General features: G+C 48.9%; 1 protein-coding gene across 1 annotated transcript; it reads left to right on the forward strand.

Annotated features, from left to right (window-relative positions):
- The first annotated feature begins 1,466 nt into the window (after positions 1–1,466).
- Positions 1,467–20,431, forward strand: PIGR (polymeric immunoglobulin receptor). Its single transcript, XM_047840650.1, has 11 exons — positions 1,467–1,575; positions 10,119–10,215; positions 10,928–11,272; positions 12,642–13,295; positions 14,576–14,908; positions 15,474–15,797; positions 16,729–16,903; positions 17,251–17,372; positions 18,014–18,145; positions 18,269–18,327; positions 19,369–20,431. The coding sequence occupies exons 2-11, from the start codon at positions 10,173–10,175 to the stop codon at positions 19,462–19,464; spliced, it is 2,283 nt and encodes a 760-aa protein (XP_047696606.1). The 5' UTR covers positions 1,467–1,575; positions 10,119–10,172; the 3' UTR covers positions 19,465–20,431.
- The last annotated feature ends 394 nt before the right edge of the window (positions 20,432–20,825 follow it).

Here is a 20,825-nt window from a genome sequence, read left to right on the forward strand (position 1 = left end):
AGTACCAGGTACATTTCAGAAGACAGGGCTCTTTCCTTCACAGCACGAGGCCAACGCACAACCACAACAAAGCAAGACCAAAATAATAGGGCCTTCCTTCTATTGCCTCGACAGTAACCTTGACATAAGCCGCCCCCTTGCCCATGCCCACTTAGCCCAGACTTCACACAAAACCAGAGAAGAGAAGGGAGACAAAAAGGAAAGTAAATCCAGAATGAGATTGAGTTTTAAATCGAGAGTGAAGTGACCGAGAGATCACTGAATCGAACCCAGTTTGCCTGGAAACGACTAGGTGATTTTTTTTTTTTTTCTTACATTAGTCAGATTGTAGGTTTGGGGTCAGAAATGAAGCTCCATGCTAGAAAATACCGTTTCTTTTGTGGCCATTCAACTCCTTGGTTGCCAGTTCATGTTCACTCGTGAGTAAGTGGTTAGCTAACATAAGACCCGGGGCTCTAACTGCCGTGTGTTTTTACCGGGACTCTATTTCTCTTTTTCTCCTTCCCCTTCTGGGGTTTGCTCTGCAGGACGCTGTAGGGAGAGCCTGGGTCAGTCCTGCACAGGTAGGATGGGGCACGATTCTATGGGGGGGGGTATGGTGAGGGGTGTTGGGGGGACATATGTGTGCATGTTGGGGACTGGGCGTCACTTGTGTGACACAGCACTGCATTTGGGGCACCCCAGGAATCCTAACCGGGTCATGTCTGGAAGACCACTAAGGACTAACTGAGATAGGGAAGGAGGTTTTCCTCTGCCACCAGCTCAGTCGATCAGCACCGACTTTGCTGTGGCTCAGAGCGTGGGTCCCAACAGGACTCCGTGGTCCGCCATTTTTAGGGGAGCCCAGAAGCAGCCAGTGTTTAATCCCTGTGGGGACTAGAATGGGAAGATCTGCAGCCCCCCCCCCCCCAGTTCCTGAGAGCACTGGGGCTGGTAGAAGGGGGCTCTCTGGAAGATGTATGTAAAGAGTGGACTTAATCCAGGCTAAGTATCCTAGAAAGTGGGGGGGTTTCCAGAGTGAGCAGAGATGAGAGGCCATGGACTGAGAGCCGTTCCTGCCACTTGTGCCCCATCAAATGCACTTCAACTTCATTCCACACCTGGACCGGGGGTATCTGGTTATACCCTCAATCTGCAGGTTTGGGATTACTATCCCTAGTTTTGAGATGGGAAGAAACATGAAGGGGCCTTGCCTAGGATCTTGCAGCTAGAAAAAGGCAGAATAGGCTCTTCACGCCTGATACTCTGTCTCGCATCCTGCAGCTGCAATAATGGAGGGTTCCCTGCTAACAGTCTCCCCAAGGTCAAGGGGAAGCAAGTGGAACCAGTCAGAAAAGCCAAAAGGGAAGGAGAGCAAGGGATCATTGAGAGTCACGTGCCCCTGGCCGGCCGCCATGCCTATGGGAGAGTGTCCCTTTAAGAGCCCAGGTGTGGGTCAAGCACTGCACACAGTTTCGGTTTTGGCAGCCGCATCCAGTGTCCTGCTGGCAACTTCTGGAGAGCCCCAGGTTGTGGACTGGCCAGCAGGCTGTGCCCCTGAAACTGAGTTGCCAGGAGAGAAGACAGTGGCTTAAAGTAAGTGTGCCTGTTCTGGGATCTGCAGCACGATGCCCTCTGGGAAGGGACTGGGACGGCGGCTCAGAAAACCCTCTACATTCCCAACGGCCAGCCCACAGAGAGTGCGGTGAGGGGGACACAGGGCGCAGCCCGCGCGGCTGAGCACGTGGCCGGGGAGCAGAGGTGCGCGGCCCCCAGAGATGAGGGAGGACGCACGTGTGTGGGGAACCCCCTCCCCATGTCTGTGAAACGGCAGCAGGTGGGCAGAAGGAATGTCTGTGGTCAGCATGTGTAGTTTTGCTCTAAAGCGTGCCTCCAGAACTCCCTACCAACTCCTCCACAGTCTAACACACGTAGTGTGTGACCTTGGGCAAGTCACGTGATTGCTCTCTGCGCCGCGGTTCCTAAATCTGTTAAGTGGGGATGCAAATAATCCCTATGCCTTGGGTGTGTGAGGTGCAAACGAGAAAATACGTGTGAAGTTGCTTTGTAACCTCCAGAGCAAAAATAACCAGAGCCTGGTGATTTTCAGTTTAGCTCCGTTACTCAGGGACTTAACGGAGCGCCAGGCGCTCCTGGGTAAGAGACCGCATGCAGAGTGCCAGGCACAGAGCGGGTACTCCTCTAGGCCCGGAGCTTTCCACATCCAGCTCCCTGGGGAGGGTACGCGCAGCTCCTTTTTCGGAGAGGCTCGGGGACCCTTTCCGGGTTCAACCTAGCTTTGTTCCAGGTGATTCCTGCCACACGGAGGCATGATGTGTGCCATCCTATCACCTTGCCCTCGCCATGGTGGGGCAAATGAGGTCCCCCCGGGGTAAGTGGGCAAGGTGGGCAGAGCCCCCTTCCAGGCACAGACGGCATTCTGCGTCCTGATGGTCTTGCTGGCCCTGCAGCCAGGAGGCCCCCCTCCCCCCCGTGCTCTCCCGCTGTCCATCCCGACCGCGTCCCCAGCCGGCCACCGAACCGTCGTGCGCAAGCTGCTGCACTGTGCGAGCTCCCTTCCCAGCACCCCCAGCTCCGCTTATGTAACTGCCCCCAGGACTGGGGCCGCCTGAGCTGCTGGTGCTGTTTTGCACCAGAGCCTCCGCCATCCCTCTGCCTCTTCACTGGGGGGCTTCTAGCTTCTTCCACCTCTGAAGAGGGGATGTGCCCATTCATGGGTTAGGGTAGAAGGCAGCGATCTGCCCACCGGAGCCAGCTCCGGAACCCTTCATCCATCCGTCCTTCTCCTTGGCCTTGGATGTGGAGATGTAGCAGAGAGAGCAATGAACCAGGAGTCAGGGGAGCCAGTAGCTCTGTAATCATTGCTTCTCTCTTAGCGCCTCTAGACCTCAGTGGCTGTATTTTATTGACAGCGCGAAGATAGCGGCTGGCACGTGGCAAATCCACTTTCCACGGGCTTTCGCAGCTTCCTCTCGTCCCCTTCTGAGACAAATCCGGGTGGTCGGGCCACGTAGGTATCACAATCCCCTTTATAGTCGAGGAAACGAAGACTCCCCGAGTTAATGTGAGTGGTGTAAAATCACCCAGCGAGTGTGAATGATAACATTTTGGTAACAGTCACTGTAACATGGTCATGGGGACATTTTGCCATCACCTAGAAAACAAAATACCCAACTTAAAAAAAAAAAGAGAGAAATATTATGCATGCAGGTGCTCAGCAGAGACCCTCTTCACATATGTCTTGCCCTCTCTCTGGGTTGGTGGGGGTTGGGATTCCAAAGTCACCTAGAAAAAAAATTTGGGGCAATGTGTCTGGTTATCGGAAACAAACATAACATGACTTACACATAGTAGATGCTAAATAAATAGCAGCCATTATTATTTTTCAGGAAGAAATTTCTCTGTTGGCACCCACCTCTGGGTTCAAGTGTCCCTTCCCAGGAACTGTCTTTCCCGTGAAAAGTGGAGAGGAGAGAACTGGACTAACTTCTTTACGAGTGGATTTCCTGCTCCCTCCTCTCCTGACTGCTCCCCTCAATGTCAAGACCCCCCTCGTGCAGCATAGTGACTTAGAGCTTATGCTTTTGGTCCAGAGAACCTGAATTTGAATCCCATGGCGGTTGCTTACCGACTTTGTAACCCTGGGCAAATCTCATACTTCTCTGTGCCTCAATTGTCTCATATGTGAAATGGGTTTGCCCGTTTTATTCTTCCTCCCTAGGGTGGCTGCAAAACGTTAAGTGAGGTTAACACATGTAAAGCGCTGGAGAATAACTCTATATGTGCTGGCTCTAATTATATCGCCTGCTTCTAACCTACTCTCTTCCTTCAGGCCATGCTGGTCCAATCTGGGTAGCTCACCCCCCGTCTTCAAAGGTTGCCCAGTGAAGAGGGTTCTATTCCCCTGTCACTCTAGGACGTGAAAAAGAGAAGACTGTGCTCATTTTATTTTTATTACTTTTTTTCTTTTAGAGAGGGAAAGAGAGAGAGCACACGTGCCAGTGCGGGTGGGGATGGGAGAGGGAGAGAGAGAAAGAGAGAGAGGGGGAGGGAGAGAGAATCTTAAGCAAGCTCCACACTGAGTGTGGTGCCCGAGTTTGATCCCATGACCCTGGGATAGTGACCTGAGCCGAAAGCAAGGGTCGGACACTGAACTGACTGAGTCATCCGGGCACACAGACTGTTTTGATTTTAGAGAGGAGTTGGGAAAGGAACTAACATATTTTGAGCCCGACACCATGCTAAGGACTTTACATATCTATGTTGTGGCCTTTAGTCCTTATAGCGATTCTCTATACTAGGTACAATTGTCTCCAGTTTACAAATGAGGACTTGAGGCTGAAAGAGTTTAAATCCCCTACCCCCAGACCACACAGACCCCGCGTGCAAGAGCTGATAACCAAGCTGCAGAGTCCATGATCTGTGCTGCTCTCCAAGCGCCCGGCAACCATGAAAGTCAGGTGCGCAGACCCGCACTCTCTTATCCTTAAACTGACTATTGCCTCCTACAGTTGAAGGGCGCTTTGTACTATAGAAAGCACTTCCATATGCATGTCCCGTTATCCCCTCCATCGTCCTCCACCCCACAGAAGCCTTTGTCTCTAGAAGAGTTGAGGGACGGTGATGTTCATTTGACAGATGAAGGAGTTGAGCCGGCATATTTTGCCCAAGTGGTAGAGCTCTTCTGGTAACCTGTGACAGAGCAGGACTCAGGACCTCTGGGTTCTCTTCCATCCTCCAGGCCCCTTTTCATGCAACTGTCCCTGGCGAGCCCAGAACCAAGAAGGCATTTGGCAAAGTGAAAGAAACCAACCCTGACTCTGCCCTTCCCACACAGGGGATGGGGATGTGACCATTTCCGATCCCATCGGGCTTTGCTGAGCAGCCAGGTCTTGCCAGACTCTGCGATGCAAGCCCCTCTGTGTGGGGGAGGCTGATCTCAGCTGGCCCCTGCCTTGCAGAGCTAGCTATCTGAGAAAGCCTGTGAGATAAGCATCTGTGCATCAAGGCAGAATGGGATGGAATCAATAATAGGGTTCTAAGTTTTTGCAAAAAGGGCATCTGGAAATCCATGAGGCTTATTCCCAGAGCTTCATGGAGCTGGTATTTCAAATGTTTAATTTCCGCTTAAATTTTGCTTTAATGACAGGGATGGGAATAGAAAGTCTTGGATCTTTCCAGCTCGTACATTCTTTGATTCCCTTGGCTGTTCTCTCCCCGTCTTCTTGCTCTCTAATGGGCAAGAAGGGAATTCTTATTGCTTCCCTGAACGTTTCTTTTGCTTGGAGACTGTCCCACAGTCCGGGGCTTACATAAACTACATAAACTCTCATAAACTCCCACTTGTCATTTCAAATCTGAGGCCCTTCCAAAGCACACAGACCGCTCTCCCTCCCTCAGTGATAACGCGGTTTCCGGGATCACTCTAGTATGTGCTCGGCTCCACCACTCAAGGGAGATTAAAGGGGTGGTCCCGAATGGACTCAGGCAGTGCCTCTCCTGGAGGCAGGGGAAGGGGCCACTCAATCCAGGCCAAGGAAAGCCTCATCCCCAGCCAGGCCAGCTGGTCCCCACTTCTCTGAGCTCCAAGCTTCTTGCTTCTCCAAGTTCACACTCATGGGAAGTTGTCAGAACCTGCCAGCTTGGTTTTATGTCCCCGTAGTGCGTGCTGTCTGTCATCTCTGAAGCCCCGGGGGCTGTTATGTACTCAACAGATGAAGAGCCCTGGGGCCCTCTGTTATGTACTAAACAGATGAAGAGCTCAGAGTGACTGAAGCATGTGGTTCACCAGCAGCCACGCTAGGACCTGGTCTGGGAGATCCGTCTCCCTCTGAATAGAAAAGGAAACTCTGAATTCGATGGGCAAAGGTTTGGACTCCAAGCCAGTGGAGCTGAAGTTCAGCCACTCTAACCGAAGGCGAGCCAGCTAGAGTAATTTTATAAGGAGACAAACTCTGTTCTCCGGCCCAGCTGAAAATCCTGCCCCAATCCACAACTGTGTGGGCATGTTATAAATATGTCAGAGGTAGTAACTGGGTAACATGAGAATGATTTAGAATATCCTAGCCTAGCTAGTAAAACCAAACAAAACCACTCCTCTTTAAGTGGTTTTCTCATCTTTAAGGATGAGAAAAAATGCCTTTATCGTGATATCCTAGCCTATGTAGATCCCCAAAGGACAGGTCCCTCTGTTCATCCAAGGAGTGATAATAGCGTAGTGATCCAATTCTGCTGTGGGTCTTGGGGCCAAGCATCTCTCTAACCTTTAGATCTCCCATTTGCAACACGACGATCTACCTCTTGAGCTGCTGTGATGATGAAGTCATATAAGAAAAGCAGTTAGCAGAGCATCTGGTGCATGGTAGGTGGCCAATAAATATTATGCTCTTTCCTTCCGCAACTGCTTTAAACCAACTCCAACCACCATGACTGGGGCATCCCTGAGACCTGATGCGCTTTGGGGGGAATGTCTGGTTTTGAGAGGAAGGGATCTCTAATGATTCTCAAAGCCCAGGACCCCTTCAGCTTCTAGCAGAGAAAGCGTGCTTCGAGTTTAGTTTTGGACAAAGACGATTTCCTGCTTCTCCCAGTGGGGGTGCCCTTGCACGCCCATGATCCACCCTGCAGCCAGACTGTGTGTTCCTCACCAAGGTTACTCTCGGCCAGGTTTGCCCTTCCAGCTGTGGATGCCCGATGCTCTCATCCCTGGCCCGAGGCTGTGCAAAGCGTAAAGGGTCCACTTGCATATCCTCTCTCCAGGAGGCCATTCGCAGCCATCCAAGCATGTGACAAATGAGAGGAAGCCTGGAACAGAAGTGGGGACCCCCACTTGGGAAAACCTGGCCTCTGCCTCTCTGTGACCCAGAGCAAATCGCTTTGATCAATCCAGAGGAGAAACTGCACCCCTCAACTCAGCCCATGGGAAGACCCCTTCCTGTCTCACAGACATATTAGGGAGATTGCTTATCTAGAGATGAGAAGAGGAACCAGAACCAAGGAAAATACTGCTGGCTTAGGCTCTTAAAGCATGTGGCATTTTGTCAGTGCACCCAAAGCCGGTGCAAATGGCAGGTGGTAATTTCCCTGGGACTCTGCAGCCAGCACATCCCAAGCCTTCCAGAGGAGACAGACTTCCCAGCCTTCTGCCACCTGGTGCCACCTGGGAGTCTCTCTCATGGTGACCTGTAGTGTCCACTCCGGGTTCCCCCAGTCAGCATCTCCTGAGCATTTGGCTAAGGACCTACCCCAGAAGTTAACCATTGGCCTGGTGTGGAAGGTCTGGGGCAATTAACTGGAATCAAGAGAACCTCAAGCTGTCACCTGACACCCCTGTCTGTCCCCTCCTTCCCTAACCCACTCTCCTTACTCTTCCAAAGAACTGGAGAAACAGAATACCTTTGTCTCCACAAGGAAATAAAAAGGTTCCTGGCTGGGAAATTCCCCCACGGAAAAGAAATAACCAAGATAAACAACTCTATTGCCTTTGGCTCAGGCTGGTGAAGGGAGTCTCGGGGAGCGGGAACAAGGGTGAAGGTGGCAAGGGGAGCCTGAGAGATCACTCCCTGGGCTCCTAACTGCTTAGAGCTTCCTTATCTTTATGGGTGCTCATTATAGCCCTGTGCTTGTTGACATGGTTTTCTCCCTTAATGCTCCCATTGTCAAACCACTCCAAAGGTTAAACCTGTTGAAATCCTTGGGAAAGTGGGACTCCTCTGTCCACCTCTTTCCTCCTCTGGGCCTCAGTTTGGGTCCTAAGACTGAACCCTGGGACCCTCAAACCGCACTCCCTGCCCCAACCCAGGGCTACATCCACAGATGTGGCAAGGTTTGCATGCACTGAACCCTCCAAGTGGCCTTATCTTGGATTCTCCAGCTTCATCTGTCCTGAACCACAAGGCAGGATAACGGAAGCCACAAGGTAGGATAACAGAAGCCAAGTCCCCGGGGAAATCTTGGGCCTATCACTCAGCATCGCAAGATCTTGATTCTCTTATCCATAAAATGGTTGTAATTATATCCATTCTGTTTTAGTTAAAGGGAAGTTATAAAGCCCCAGTAAAAAGATAAATGACAATGCTTTGATAAGCAATGGGGGCTCTACGAGTGACAGGAATGAGCACGAAGATAAGCCTGCTGCCGTGTTGAGGGCGCAACACGGCACATTGGGAAAAGTGAAGGGCTTGACTTTGGAGTCTGATGAGGTTGCGTTCAGATCTTGCCCACTCCCCACCCCTCACCCTGCCCACCCTCACACTTAACTCCTTAGGGAAAGCACTTAAATTGCAGCTTTCATTTCTTCCTGTGTAAAATGTGGAGAAGGACATCCATTTCAGAGGGAGATATTAAGTTTATTTTTATTTATTTATTTATTGCTTATTTTCATTCTTTAATTTTTTTAAGAGCAGCTCAGCATATTTTCACAAACTTCAGGAAACTTTTAGAGATATACTAAGTGTTTCTAAATAAACAATTTTATCTGTGTTTGGAGGATGTGGCAGACTTCGGTGTTGTGAAGTCAAATTCTATGATTTTCTTCTACCACTTAACATTTCTTTTTTGTTGCTGTTGTTGATACAAGATAACATTTTATTTTATTTTATTTTATTTTTTGTTTTTGTTTTTTCAATATATGAAATTTATTGTCAAATTGGTTTACATACAACACCCAGTGCTCATCCTAAAAGGTGCCCTCCTCTATACCCATCACCCACCCTCCCCTCCCTCCCACCCCCCATCAACCCTCAGTTTGTTCTCAGTTTTTAAGAGTCTCTTATGCTTTGGCTCTCTCCCACTCTAACCTCTTTTTTTTTTTTTCCTTCCCCTCCCCCATGGGTTTCTGTTAAGTTTCTCAGGATCCACATAAGAGTGAAAACATATGGTATCTGTCTTTCTCTGTATGGCTTATTTCACTTAGCATCACACTCTCCAGTTCCATCCACATTGCTACAAAAGGCCATATTTCATTTTTTCTCATTGCCACGTAGTACTCCATTGTGTATATAAACCACAATTTCTTTATCCATTCATCAGTTGATGGACATTTAGGCTCTTTCCATCATTTGGCTATTGTTGAGAGTGCTGCTATGAACATTGGGGTACAAGTGGCCCTATGCATCAGTACTCCTGTATCCCTTGGGTAAATTCCTAGCAGTGCTCTTGCTGGGTCATAGGGTAGGTCTATTTTTAATTTTCTGAGGAACCTCCACACTGCTTTCCAGAGCGGCTGCACCAATTTGCATTCTCACCAACAGTGCAAGAGGCTTCCCGTTTCTCCACATCCTCGCCAGCATCTATAGTCTCCTGATTTGTTCATTTTGGCCACTCTGACTGGCGTGAGGTGATATCTGAGTGTGGTTTTGATTTGTATTTCCCTGATAAGGAGCGACGTTGAGCATCTTTTCATGTGCCTGTTGGCCATCCGGATGTCTTCTTTAGAGAAGTGTCTATTCATGTTTTCTGCCCATTTCTTCACTGGGTTATTTGTTTTTCACGTGTGGAGTTTGGTGAGATCTTTATAGATTTTGGATACTAGCCCTTTGTCCGATATGTCATTTGCAAATGGGAGATATTAAGTTTAAATGAGATAATACACATACATTATTTAACACAGTGCCTGGAAAGAGATCATGGTAAGACACCACCATTGTTACATTTACAACTGTAATCCTTACCAGGCCTCCTTTATGGGTCTCAGTTTACATATATGAACACACCATAAAAGATTCCAGGGATGTAGGGAGCGCAACTGAAACAGAGAGATGGGGCCACTCGGTAGTAACCAATCATCCAGCAAGTTGTTCCTGAGACCTTATGGATCTTGCCCAGAACCATGCCTCCCAGACGGGGATATAGAAACAATGGCACCTGTGTCCCCATCCCCAAGGAGCAGGCAGCATAGTTGAGAAGACAAAAATCTACACACGACTATTAAGGAACAAAAAGTACTGGGGGATAATGGGACTTTGAGCCGTAATGGGGAAGGCGGAGCCATTCATTCCTTCAACAGAATTTATGTCAGTTACTGGAGCTACAAAACCAAACAGGTGTTACAGGAACTTTAAGGCCAACTTAGTCTTGGAAGACGCAAGAGCTTCATATTTTGTGCTATTGTCTTTCAGCTTCCCACGAAAGAAGTTGGCCTGGGTGGCACAGCCCCGTGAGAGCCACCAACGATGAAGCTCTTCTTCCTCACCTGCCTGCTGGTGGTTTTCCCAGGTGCGTCTGTCAGGCCCCAGCCCACCTCTCCAGGATCCATTTCCCTGGGAGCACTAAAATCAACCCTATCCGCAGGGATGCCACTCTCAAAATTTGCACTCCCTCGAGGAGGAAGTCTCACAGATGATACAGAAAGGTCATGTCTGAACATAGATGGATGACCAAGTGTTGGGGGTGGACAGGGACAGGAATGGCAATTCCTCGCTTCAAGGCCAGGAAGTCTGGTGAAAGGTCTTCACCAGGAGGGGGAAAAAAAAAAGATCTTGACCTTAAACCAGGCATCTCTAAGAGTTGTTATGGAGTTTGGGGGAAATGACTTAATCCTTCTTGGCTGTCAGTATCTTTGCTGGGGGAAAAAAAAAGGATCTGCCAAGTGTTTTTAGAAATATAAGAAAATAATAGATAATAAAGGCAATGGCATAGCATCCTACAAAGTGGTTTTTTTATGAAAAAGGCTATCATTAAATAAGTTTGCCATTCCATTGTCCTTACAGTGATTATTTTTAATGAGATACAGTTAGAATTTAATACTGATTAATCAATCTTTATACCCAATCACAACAATTATCCAGCTGTAGTACATAGCAAATAACCCGCCGAAGGTACATGCGTCAGGAGGAAAATTTCATCTCCTCGGGGTGAGCCATCAGGATCCTTTCAGCAGACTTTACCTCCTCGGGCCTCAGAAAACCTGTGTCTTCTCTCCCCACAGTGGTGTCTATGAAGAGTCCCATATTTGGTCCCCAGGAGGTGAGCAGTGTGGAAGGTGGCTCAGCATCCATCACATGCTACTATCCGGCCACCTCTGTCAATCGGCATACCCGGAAGTACTGGTGCCGGCAGGGAGCCAAGGGCCGCTGCACAACCCTCATCTCTTCAGAGGGCTACATCTCCAAGGATTACGAGGGCAGAGCCAAGCTCACCAACTTCCCCGAGAACAGCACATTTGTAGTCAACATTGGCCATCTCACCCGGAATGACTCTGGACGCTACAAGTGTGGTCTGGGCATTAGTAGCCGAGGCCTCAACTTTGATGTGAGCCTGGAGGTCGGCCAGGGTAAGAATCTAGGCTCCTTGGGCTCCTTTGGGAAAGTGAGAGGGGCTCATGTCGGGAGCAACTGGAGGGCTTCAGGAAGAATTTCCTCAGAGGGAAGCACGTCTGGCCTGGGATGGGAAGGCTGTGTGTCCTCCTTCCAGAGGCAAGGACTTTACATAATAGAACATGGAAATGAGACCTATAGGACCTACTTGGGGGTGATGGGGGGACTTTTTAGGTCTTCAAGGCCTATCACATTTTAGGGCTTTACTAAGACTATAGCTTAGAAGAGCATCAGGAGGAAGAGATCTGTCACCGGGTTTGTGGCAGGTGGAGCAAAGGGGTTTTGAACTGAGGGAGACAGAAAAGGCAGGGAGAGATTTGTAGAGATTCTTAAATTCCTGCCATTGTTGCACCCTTCAGATCAAGACCTTATGACACCAGAAGACTTCTTTCAAAATGCATTTCTTACCTGGGATCCATTAGTCCATCAACACCCTCAGCATAAATTAAATGATCAGTTCTTGCCCAGAGACCAGGGCTCTGAAGGAGTGGGCCACTGACCAAGCCTGTTCTAACTGAGAAAAGAGAAAAATAAGAAAGATCTTTCTGGCCAGGTTCAATGACCAAGGCGTATTAGATAATCAAGAAGAAATTAAGAGAGAAAGAGGTCTTAAGGGAGGAAAACTGGAGGGGTTCTCAAAGATATGTTTTGCTCCTTTGGGATGTGCCTATTATTATCTGTGGACTAAATGAAGAGTTCATTCAGCTGGTCATGTAGAGTCATAAAATGGGAGAATTTTAAGAGCTGAGGAGAGCTTGGAGTTGACTCTATACAGGATGTCCAGAACACTGGAGACCATGAGTATACATTTCAAATGGCAAAAACTCATTCCTTTACAAAGCAGCCCATTCCATGTTTGGACTGTTGTAAATTTTAGAAACTTCTATCACAACACACTGAAATCCATCACCCTCTACTTATATTCATTCTGTTTATTTCAGCACACGTTAATTTTGGCACCTATGTATAGGCAATGTGCTAGGCACTGCAGGGGAGTCAAACGTGTGTAAGGGATGTCTTTGCTCTCAAGGGACTTCCACGCTGTGGGGAACGTAATTAACTATATGCAAGATCAGATGTAAAAGAGATACAGCTATAAATGTCAAGAGAGCACAAAGGAGGAAGAGAGTAGTGTCAGTTTAGGGAAGGCTTCCCGGAGGAGACAGCAATGAGGCTCAGTCTTGGAAGACATATTCTGACAGTGTCCCTCCGGGGAGGAGAGCTCTGAAGGTGAGAGGCACACCCAGGGCCTCACTGGGAATGCTGACCGGCCCTATGTTTCAAGAGAGTGAAATCACAAATTGCCACCTGTCCATTGTCTTGCAGGTCCTGGGGTCGGAGATGACACTGAAGTCTACATAGCTGACTTGGGCAGAACAGTGACCATTAACTGCCCTTTCAAGTCCGAAAATTCTGAGAAAAGGAAGTCTGTGTGCAAGAAGACAGGCCAGTTCTGTGTCCTAGTCATTGACTCCAATGGGTATGTGAACCCCAACTATAGCAACAGAGCAAGCATCGATATTGATGGTACCAGTCAAGTAACGTTCAGTTTCGTTATCCAACGAATCCGGCTCGGCGATGCTGGGATATACGTCTGCCAGGCTGGGGATGATTCCAGTAATGATAAGCACAATGTTGACCTCCAAGTGCTGAAGCCTGAGCCTGAACTGCTTTATGGAGACCTGAGGGGCTCAGTGACTTTTGACTGTGCCCTGGGCTCTGAGGTGGCAAGTGTGTCCAAATTTCTGTGCCGAATGAGCAATGGGGAAGACTGCGACGTGGTCATCAACACCCTGGGGAAGAAGTCTAAGGATTTTGAGGGCAGGATCCTGCTCACTCCCAGGGACCAAGGCTTCTTCAGTGTGCATATCACCGGCCTGAGGAAAGAGGATGCAGGGTACTACCTGTGTGGAGCCCACTCTGATGGCCAACCTCATGAAGGCTCACCCACTCAGATATGGCAACTCTTTGTCAATGAAGGTGAGACCTGAGACTGGGAGGGGAAGAGTCATCCCAGCAGGAGGGCACCTGGCTCCCACCCTATGAGTCTATCCAGTATCGATTAGTCAGTTGACGATGTCTGCTCCCTGACAAACTCTGAACTGCATGTCCCCATGGACAGCTGGACAGGAGAGCTAGAAAACACGGCCTCTGCCTTGTGTTACCTACTACCTATTACTTGTGTAATGACTAATTAGGTTATTAAAGGCCTTTCAATGGCTGTCCCTGATTAACAGAAAGGAGAGTGAAGCACTTGACTGAGGCAAAACCTGTAGATCATTTGGGTCTCTGAGAGCCACAAAAAGGACTTAGCATGGAACCCTGGGCTTGCAGGGGCCACCTGTCCCTTCTCTTTGTCTTTTGAGCAGAATGGCACCTCATCCTTCACACTCAAATGGGAGAAAGTTTGGCTTCTCTTGGTCTCAGAGCTCTTCCAGGAAGGCAATGCCCCAGCCTCTAAATTTCCTCCTCAACATCTCATAGGGTTATTTTTTATTCTGCACCATCTGGCCTACTCAGCTGTACTTTGGCAATCCAGGAGGGTGGTGAAATAATTAAATCCCTGCTCCCTTTCACCTGGGAGCATCCCGTATAAAGTTACCCTCATGAGAAACAGCAAACCAGTACTTGCAGTTCAGTGTCCCTGCTCTTGTGACCTTTCCTTAAGGGGCTCACATTCTCTGCCCATCATTTTTATACCCAGCTCAGTCCTCATCACATTCTTCAGCATCTTCATAGCTCAGCATCCCCACTGAACCTCAGCTTTGGCTTATTGGAGAATGGCCATCCTTTTCTGAGATGGCCCTCAGGGTCCTAACCAATTAAACCTTCTGTGCTACATAGTTTATATTTTAAATCATACCATTCTAAATTTATTTTCTTAATTTGGAGAAAAACCATCTGACCATTTTTATGGTATGAGCTAATAAACTGACAAATAGTTACATAGGGAGAGATTTTGTAAGAAGCCCAAGGAGTTCAAGGACTGATGGCCTCTCCTTAAACTCCTTCTATTCTCTGCCCAGAATAAGGTGGGAAAAGAAAATGAGATGCCCAGGCTAGTGGTGAAGATCACTGGAGTCTGGTTGGATGGCTCCAGCTATAGGCTCTGTGACATTAGGACAGTTTTTCTCATTTTCTAAGGAGAGTGAGGTAAATAGTCTAAACCTCACTCCCCACTCTGGCTGAGACCATGGGGAAGAGACTGCCAAGACCATGTTGCTGATGTTCTGAAATTCCATCTCTGTCTGTACTTTCAGAGACCACGATGCCCCAGAGTCCCTCTGTGGTGAAAGGTGTGGTCGGAGGCTCCGTGGCAGTGCTTTGCCCCTACAACCCTAAGGAAACAGATAGCCTAAAGTACTGGTGTCGCTGGGAAGACACTCCAAATGGCCGCTGCCAGCAGCTGGTAGAGAGTGAGGGGCTGGTTAATGAACAGTATGAGGGCAGGCTCGCGCTATACAAAGAGCCAGGCAATGGCACCTATACAGTCCTACTCAACCAGCTCACCAATGAGGACGCTGGCTTCTACTGGTGTCTGACCAATGGCAATATTCGCTGGAGGTCCACAGTGGAGCTCAAGATTGTCGAAGGTAAGAGCTGAACTGGGGCAAAAGAGAGGGGAGGCATCCCCAGGATCATCCAGTCAACAGCGACATCACCCGGAACCACTCTTCTTTCTATCTCATCTCATGCTGATGGGACAGACCTCAGGAGAGAACCCCCCTGCCGAGATGTCATGTTTTCATAATTGTAACAACCACCCTTTCCTGAGAAAACCCCACACTCACCAGACCACCACACATAGAACCTTTTATTATCAAGAACGTTGGCTTCTTTCACAGTATATGTGGCATCAGCTGAAGTAGAGTGCAGCTCTTTGTATGGAGTCTAGAAGAGAAGAGAGGAACAAGGAAAGCAAACTGAAGTCAAGAGTTTGTGTTTTATGATAGACTAGATTAATGTATGGGGGTCATCAACAATAATCATTACATAGGTACATGATTGCATTCTTTATGTATTCAGTATCATGTATTTACTTATAATGCTATCCAGAGAGGACACGGGCTGTGGACAAATGTCCTCACCACAGTCACTTCCCTGCAGCATTACCAATGCCAACTTGTGTGCCTATTTCTCCCTCCCTCCCTGCTCCAGGAGAACCGAGCCTCAAGGCACCCAAGAACGTCACTGCTTGGGTGGGAGAGACTTTCAAGCTCCCCTGCCACTTCCCGTGCAAATACTACTCCTATGAGAAATACTGGTGCAAGTGGAGTAACAAAGGGTGCAAGACCCTGCCCACCCAAGATGATGGCCCCAGCCAGGCCTTTGTGAACTGTGACCAGAAGAGCCAGATAATTTCCCTGACCCTGAACCCAGTTGCCAAGGAGGATGAAGGCTGGTACTGGTGCGGGGTGAAGGAAGGCCACCGATACGGGGAGACCATGGCTGTCTATGTGGCAGTCGAGGAGAGGGTAAGGGGTAAGTCTCTGAGGGCGAGGCCTACGCCCCCCCCCCCCCCCGGGGACATCAGAGAAAGGCTCCTGCCTACAGGCTTCTCCAACAGGGGTGGCCTTTAGGTTTGGTTATAAGAGACTAGAGGCAAGGGGAGATTTAGCCTCTATATAGTCTCATTTAACCCTCTAAAAAGAGCATCTGAAATAAACATACTAACTAAAAATAAATAAATAAATATTAATAGGTTTGCCATATGACCTCAGCTTCAAGACAAGTCCCGTAGTTGTCCCTTCAGGCCATTTTGAAGCCCTTTCTATGGGAGAGACGTTCTATATGCAGAAATTTCAAAGTCACTACCACATGCAGTATGCTCTGCCAAAGCCTACTGTCGAAAGAGGACCAGATATCTTCATGTACAAGATCTGGTAAAGAAAATTAAGGCAATCCCTTCTAGAAAGTTTGCATCTTAAGTCTCTTTTTAAAATGTCACATAAAATGTTTTATTCCTAATGAGGGTGTGATTAGTCCCGCTAGAAATCCTACTGTGTCTGGGTACAGCTGGTCTGGTTCACTGAGGGACCCATTGCCAAGCTACCACCAGGGGGCAGCACTATTGCACCCAGTCCTGTGGTCCCTGGACCTTGGGCAGGGTTTCAAAGCTGAGAAAAACTTCCGTCTCCAAATGATAGGTTAGCCCTGAAACAGAGCCGGGTCTATGCCATGGATCCTTGTAGATGGACATGGATTTGGTGTGAACAGGACAGAGATCATCTGATAAGCTAGAGAGGACCATCACTCCTCTCTTTCTAGTGTCATCCTGGACTCCACTCTAACAGCCTTGAGATCTCACCCTGACCCTGTGATTGCTAATGAAGTCCCACTCCACAGATTCCCTAACTCCAGGGAGTGAAAACTGACAAAGAACAATCATTCAGTCCCACTCGTCTTTCTCTAGGGTCCCAAGATGTCAGCCAAGTGAGGGCTGCTCCTGGTGAAGAGGAAGTAGAGTCAAGTGTCAGGAAGACTGAGAACAAAGTGATTCAGGATCCCAGGCTTTCTGTGGAGGACAGACCAGTGAAGGATACTGGAGACCCCGCTGGTGAGAGCAGAGCATCCGCAGACACGGACAGGTGAGGACAAGGACCTCAGGTTGGGCCATGGGGACCATAGTGGAGAGCCTGTCTACCTGTCAATAGTGAAGAAGGCTTCACTGTTTTGGCTTGTGCTCAAGAGGGTCCTCTGCCCTTCTCATGTGGCTGGAGTGGCATCCACCATTCAGTTTAATTTCCCAGGCCTGGGACGCAGAGAAGGCCCAGTCTTTGCTTTTGCCATATCTGAGAAGTATCCTTAGAAGAGTAGAGCTAGGGGGCCACGTCAAGAGAAGGGACTGAAAGAAGGAGCTAGTGAGACTCAACCTGTCAGCACATCCTGGGACCCCAGGTCTCCCTTCCAGTGACTAACTCAGTCTTTCTTCCAGCTCTGTGGGACAAGGCAGGAGCTCCAAAGTTCTTATCTCTACCCTGCTGCCCCTGGGCCTGGTGCTGGCACTGGGGGCCGTGGTAGTGGGGGTGCTCAGAGCACGGCACAGGAAGAATGTTGGTGAGTGCCTGAGATCCTTTGCCCCCCATCTCCAACCCTGAGCCCTTGGACCTCCATGGGGTTTTATCTGCCCTTCGTGTGTGTGGGGCGGGGGGGGGGGGGGACTACTACAGTTCCTTCTCTTTCATAGGTTCCAAGAAAGGGTTCTGGGAAAGCATTATGGGGAAACATAAGCTCCTACCCAAAGTGTACATTAAAGTGCTGCTATCTCTGGAACATCATCTCTGATGGCTCGGGGTTCAAGTTTAGAGGCAGGATTGGCAGGAGGAGGAGCTCAGGAAGAACTACACTTCTACCCTAGTTTGAGAACTGACTGATTATATGACTTTGGGTGTCCCCATTTCATGCCTCAGTTTCCTTAGGGCTCAAGGCAAGGATAATACTAACCACCTCACTGGGCTGATGTGAGGACAGAATGAGACACTGTGCGTTGAAGGGTCAGGGGTTGTTGAGTCTTGATTATCTGTGAGAAGGGATGGAGAAGGAGACTGATCATTTCCGTTCTTTTCTGGGTCAGAGTCAGAGGTGAGCAACCTACCACACTGCCCCTTCCAGCTATCCTTTGGGGCTCCCTCAGAGGCAGCATGTCCTGCTCACATTTGTCCTCTGTCCCTACACCGACTCCTCTTTCTCCTGGACAGACCGGATTTCGGTTAGAAGCTACAGGACAGACATTAGCATGTCGGACTTCGAGAACTCCAGGGAATTTGGTGCCAATGACAACATGGGAGCCTCTCAAGTCACTCAGGAAACATCTCTTGGAGGAAAAGATGGTACGTCCCTCACTCAAGGGAATGCCCAACCCCTGGGAGAGCAAGAATTATACCTGACTCTGCCTCTGGGGTGGGAATATGAGGCTAGTGAAGGCTAATCCCCCCACCTTGCTCTTCACATAGAGTTCAGCGCCACCACTGGGAATACCATGGAGACGGAAGAACCCAAGAAACCAAAAAGGGTAAGAGTGAGGAGGGAGATGGCGGCCCCACTTGTGTGACAAGGAAGTGCAGCATGAGGGTCTGTAGTCATATCTCAGGAGAAACTACCTCAGAGTTGGGGCTGATGTCAGAATAGGAAGATAGTGTCAACTTTTTGAGAGCAAGATGTATCCTACTGGTCGTGGTGTTAATGTGGCTGAGGTGCAGGAGATGAGCTGCATTTATAGCCTGTGAATATGCAGCGGGGAGGGAGACTGGGGGTTCAGAAGGAAGTGCGCAGAAACTTCAGCCACAGAATAAGAAAGGTCAAATGTCAAATGCCAGTGCCTAGGTGAATTGTCTTCCTGAGCTGTGGAACCTGTGGACTTCAGGCCACGCACCCTCCCCTGAGAGTTTGCTTTCAGGACCAGCCTTTTGCCTGAGTCTAAAAGACATTTGCTGGCAGCAGGCAATTTGATAGTCACTAGAAACCCTTCCCCACTCCAACCACATGCCATATGACTTGAAATCCTACCAGAGGTGACTTCTGACTCTGGGTCACATATTACCCTCCTCCCACTCGCTGTGCCTCCTTAACCCCAGCGTGTAAATGCTTGCTACCGTATCTACTCTCCCTTGAAGCAGCAGAGACCCTGAATCTGGAACAATTAGGGGAATAAGCTAGTCCTGAAGACGGGCTTCCCCTCCAGCCCTGTGTCGTTGCAAAGCTCCATCTTTAAGATAGTGGTCCTGGGGCTGATATCAGCCTAGACCACCTTGCCCCTGTACTGTGTGGGCAGAGCTTCCGGGGACAGGCCCAGGCAACAGGGGTGGTTCCACTCCATGTGTCGGAAGGCGGTAGTGAGACAGAGGGAGATATTTTTAGAAACTGCAACTTTCCGTTTCTCAAAATTCATCATTGGTGAGCATGGGGAGCTAGATTAAGAGCAGCAGGTCAACACAGTCTGGGGTTGCTTAAGCCAGGATTATGTACTCAATATATTTAGTGCCTACCCTCCCTCCGACCCCCACCCGCTGAGCCAACACCCCAAACACTGACTCCTGTCCTGTTGCCCCCTTAGTCCTCCAAGGAAGAAGCTGATATGGCCTACACTGCCTTCTTGCTCCAGACCAACAACATGGCTGCCGACGTCCAGGGGGCACCCAGTGAAGCCTAGGCACCAGCTGTGCCCTCCCACCATCCATGACAATCACCTTCAGAATCATGTTGATCCCCAGGGCCCTCAGCTCCAGGGTGCCTCACTGCGTGCCCCCTCACTGCATGGGATTCTCAAAGGGATTCTCCTCCTTACTCCACCCCTCCTTCTCTCCATCTCCCCCTCTCTTTCATCTTTTCTTCTTTCCTTCATTGAAAATATATAGTTGGATATTCACCAGAACCAAGGCAGCCTTCTAGACACTGGGACAGAAAGGCCGTCACCCCGGCCAGCAGCATTTTTGTAAACATCACGGAATCCTTGGAAACTGCAGCTCCTCTTGGTGCAGTTATACTCACCAAGACCTGAAATCCTCATCAGGTCTACTCACCTCTGCCCATAGTGGGAGAGAAATCATAAACTGTCTGGAGTCCTGGGGCCTTAGGGATCATGTAACGTGGGTTTACATACAAGGAATTACAAACACACATGCAAACCTTTCACACATGAGAGGTAAAGAGGTTTGCTCAAGGGCACCATGTAGCATAAACTAGTGTCAAAACCAGGTTTGGTACCTCTACCTGTCCTCTTGACCAGGAATCTCTCTACAAGGACCCTTGCACTCCTGATGGAGGCAGAGTTCTAGAATAAGGAGGAGGAGGAGGAAGAGAAAAACGTAATGGAGACTAGTCTTCCGCAAGCCCCACCTCGGGGAAGAGGACTCTGTCTTTTTCTGTCACTCAAATGGACCTAACGGGATAAAAGAGTAGTCAAATACGCGTAAAGCCACTTATTCGAAGAGCTCTGAACCAAAGGAAGGAAAGAGGGTGTTTGATGATGCTGGGGAGGGGCTGATCTCCAAAGAACTAAGGTTTAAGGTCTTTTTCCCTCTGAGCTCTGTACTTCAACCAGCACCTACCAGCTGAAACTTGCTTCCAAATCAAAAATGTGATTTAATTAATAATTAAAGACCATGATTGCCACCAAGGAGGCTCAGGCTGCATTTGTCCCCATACCTTCTATTTCCCAGGTAACCCTTTCAGGGTGTTTTGCTTTGGTAACCACTTTCAGGCACTCTAGGCTGTGTGCCTAAACCAAAGTTCCCCCCACCTCCAACGCTAGACTGAAGGGGGCTATGAGACTGCCTATAAGTGGGACCAAGATGATCAATAAAAGAATTGTTTGGGGTCTACACCAATCGTCAAGAACCTGAAACTCTGTGTTACAGAACTTAATTAAGACTATTTATAATGGAATAAACTGAAAGCAAGTATAACTGTGCTTCTCTTAGGCATTAAGAAAAAATCTTGGTTAAGTATCCATGGAATTCTTGACTTTGGATCTTATATCTTCCTGGGGTATCCTTCCAGATAGAGAGGCTA

Source organism: Prionailurus viverrinus, chromosome F1 (genome assembly GCF_022837055.1).
Source record: "Prionailurus viverrinus isolate Anna chromosome F1, UM_Priviv_1.0, whole genome shotgun sequence".
NCBI lineage: Eukaryota > Metazoa > Chordata > Mammalia > Carnivora > Felidae > Prionailurus > Prionailurus viverrinus.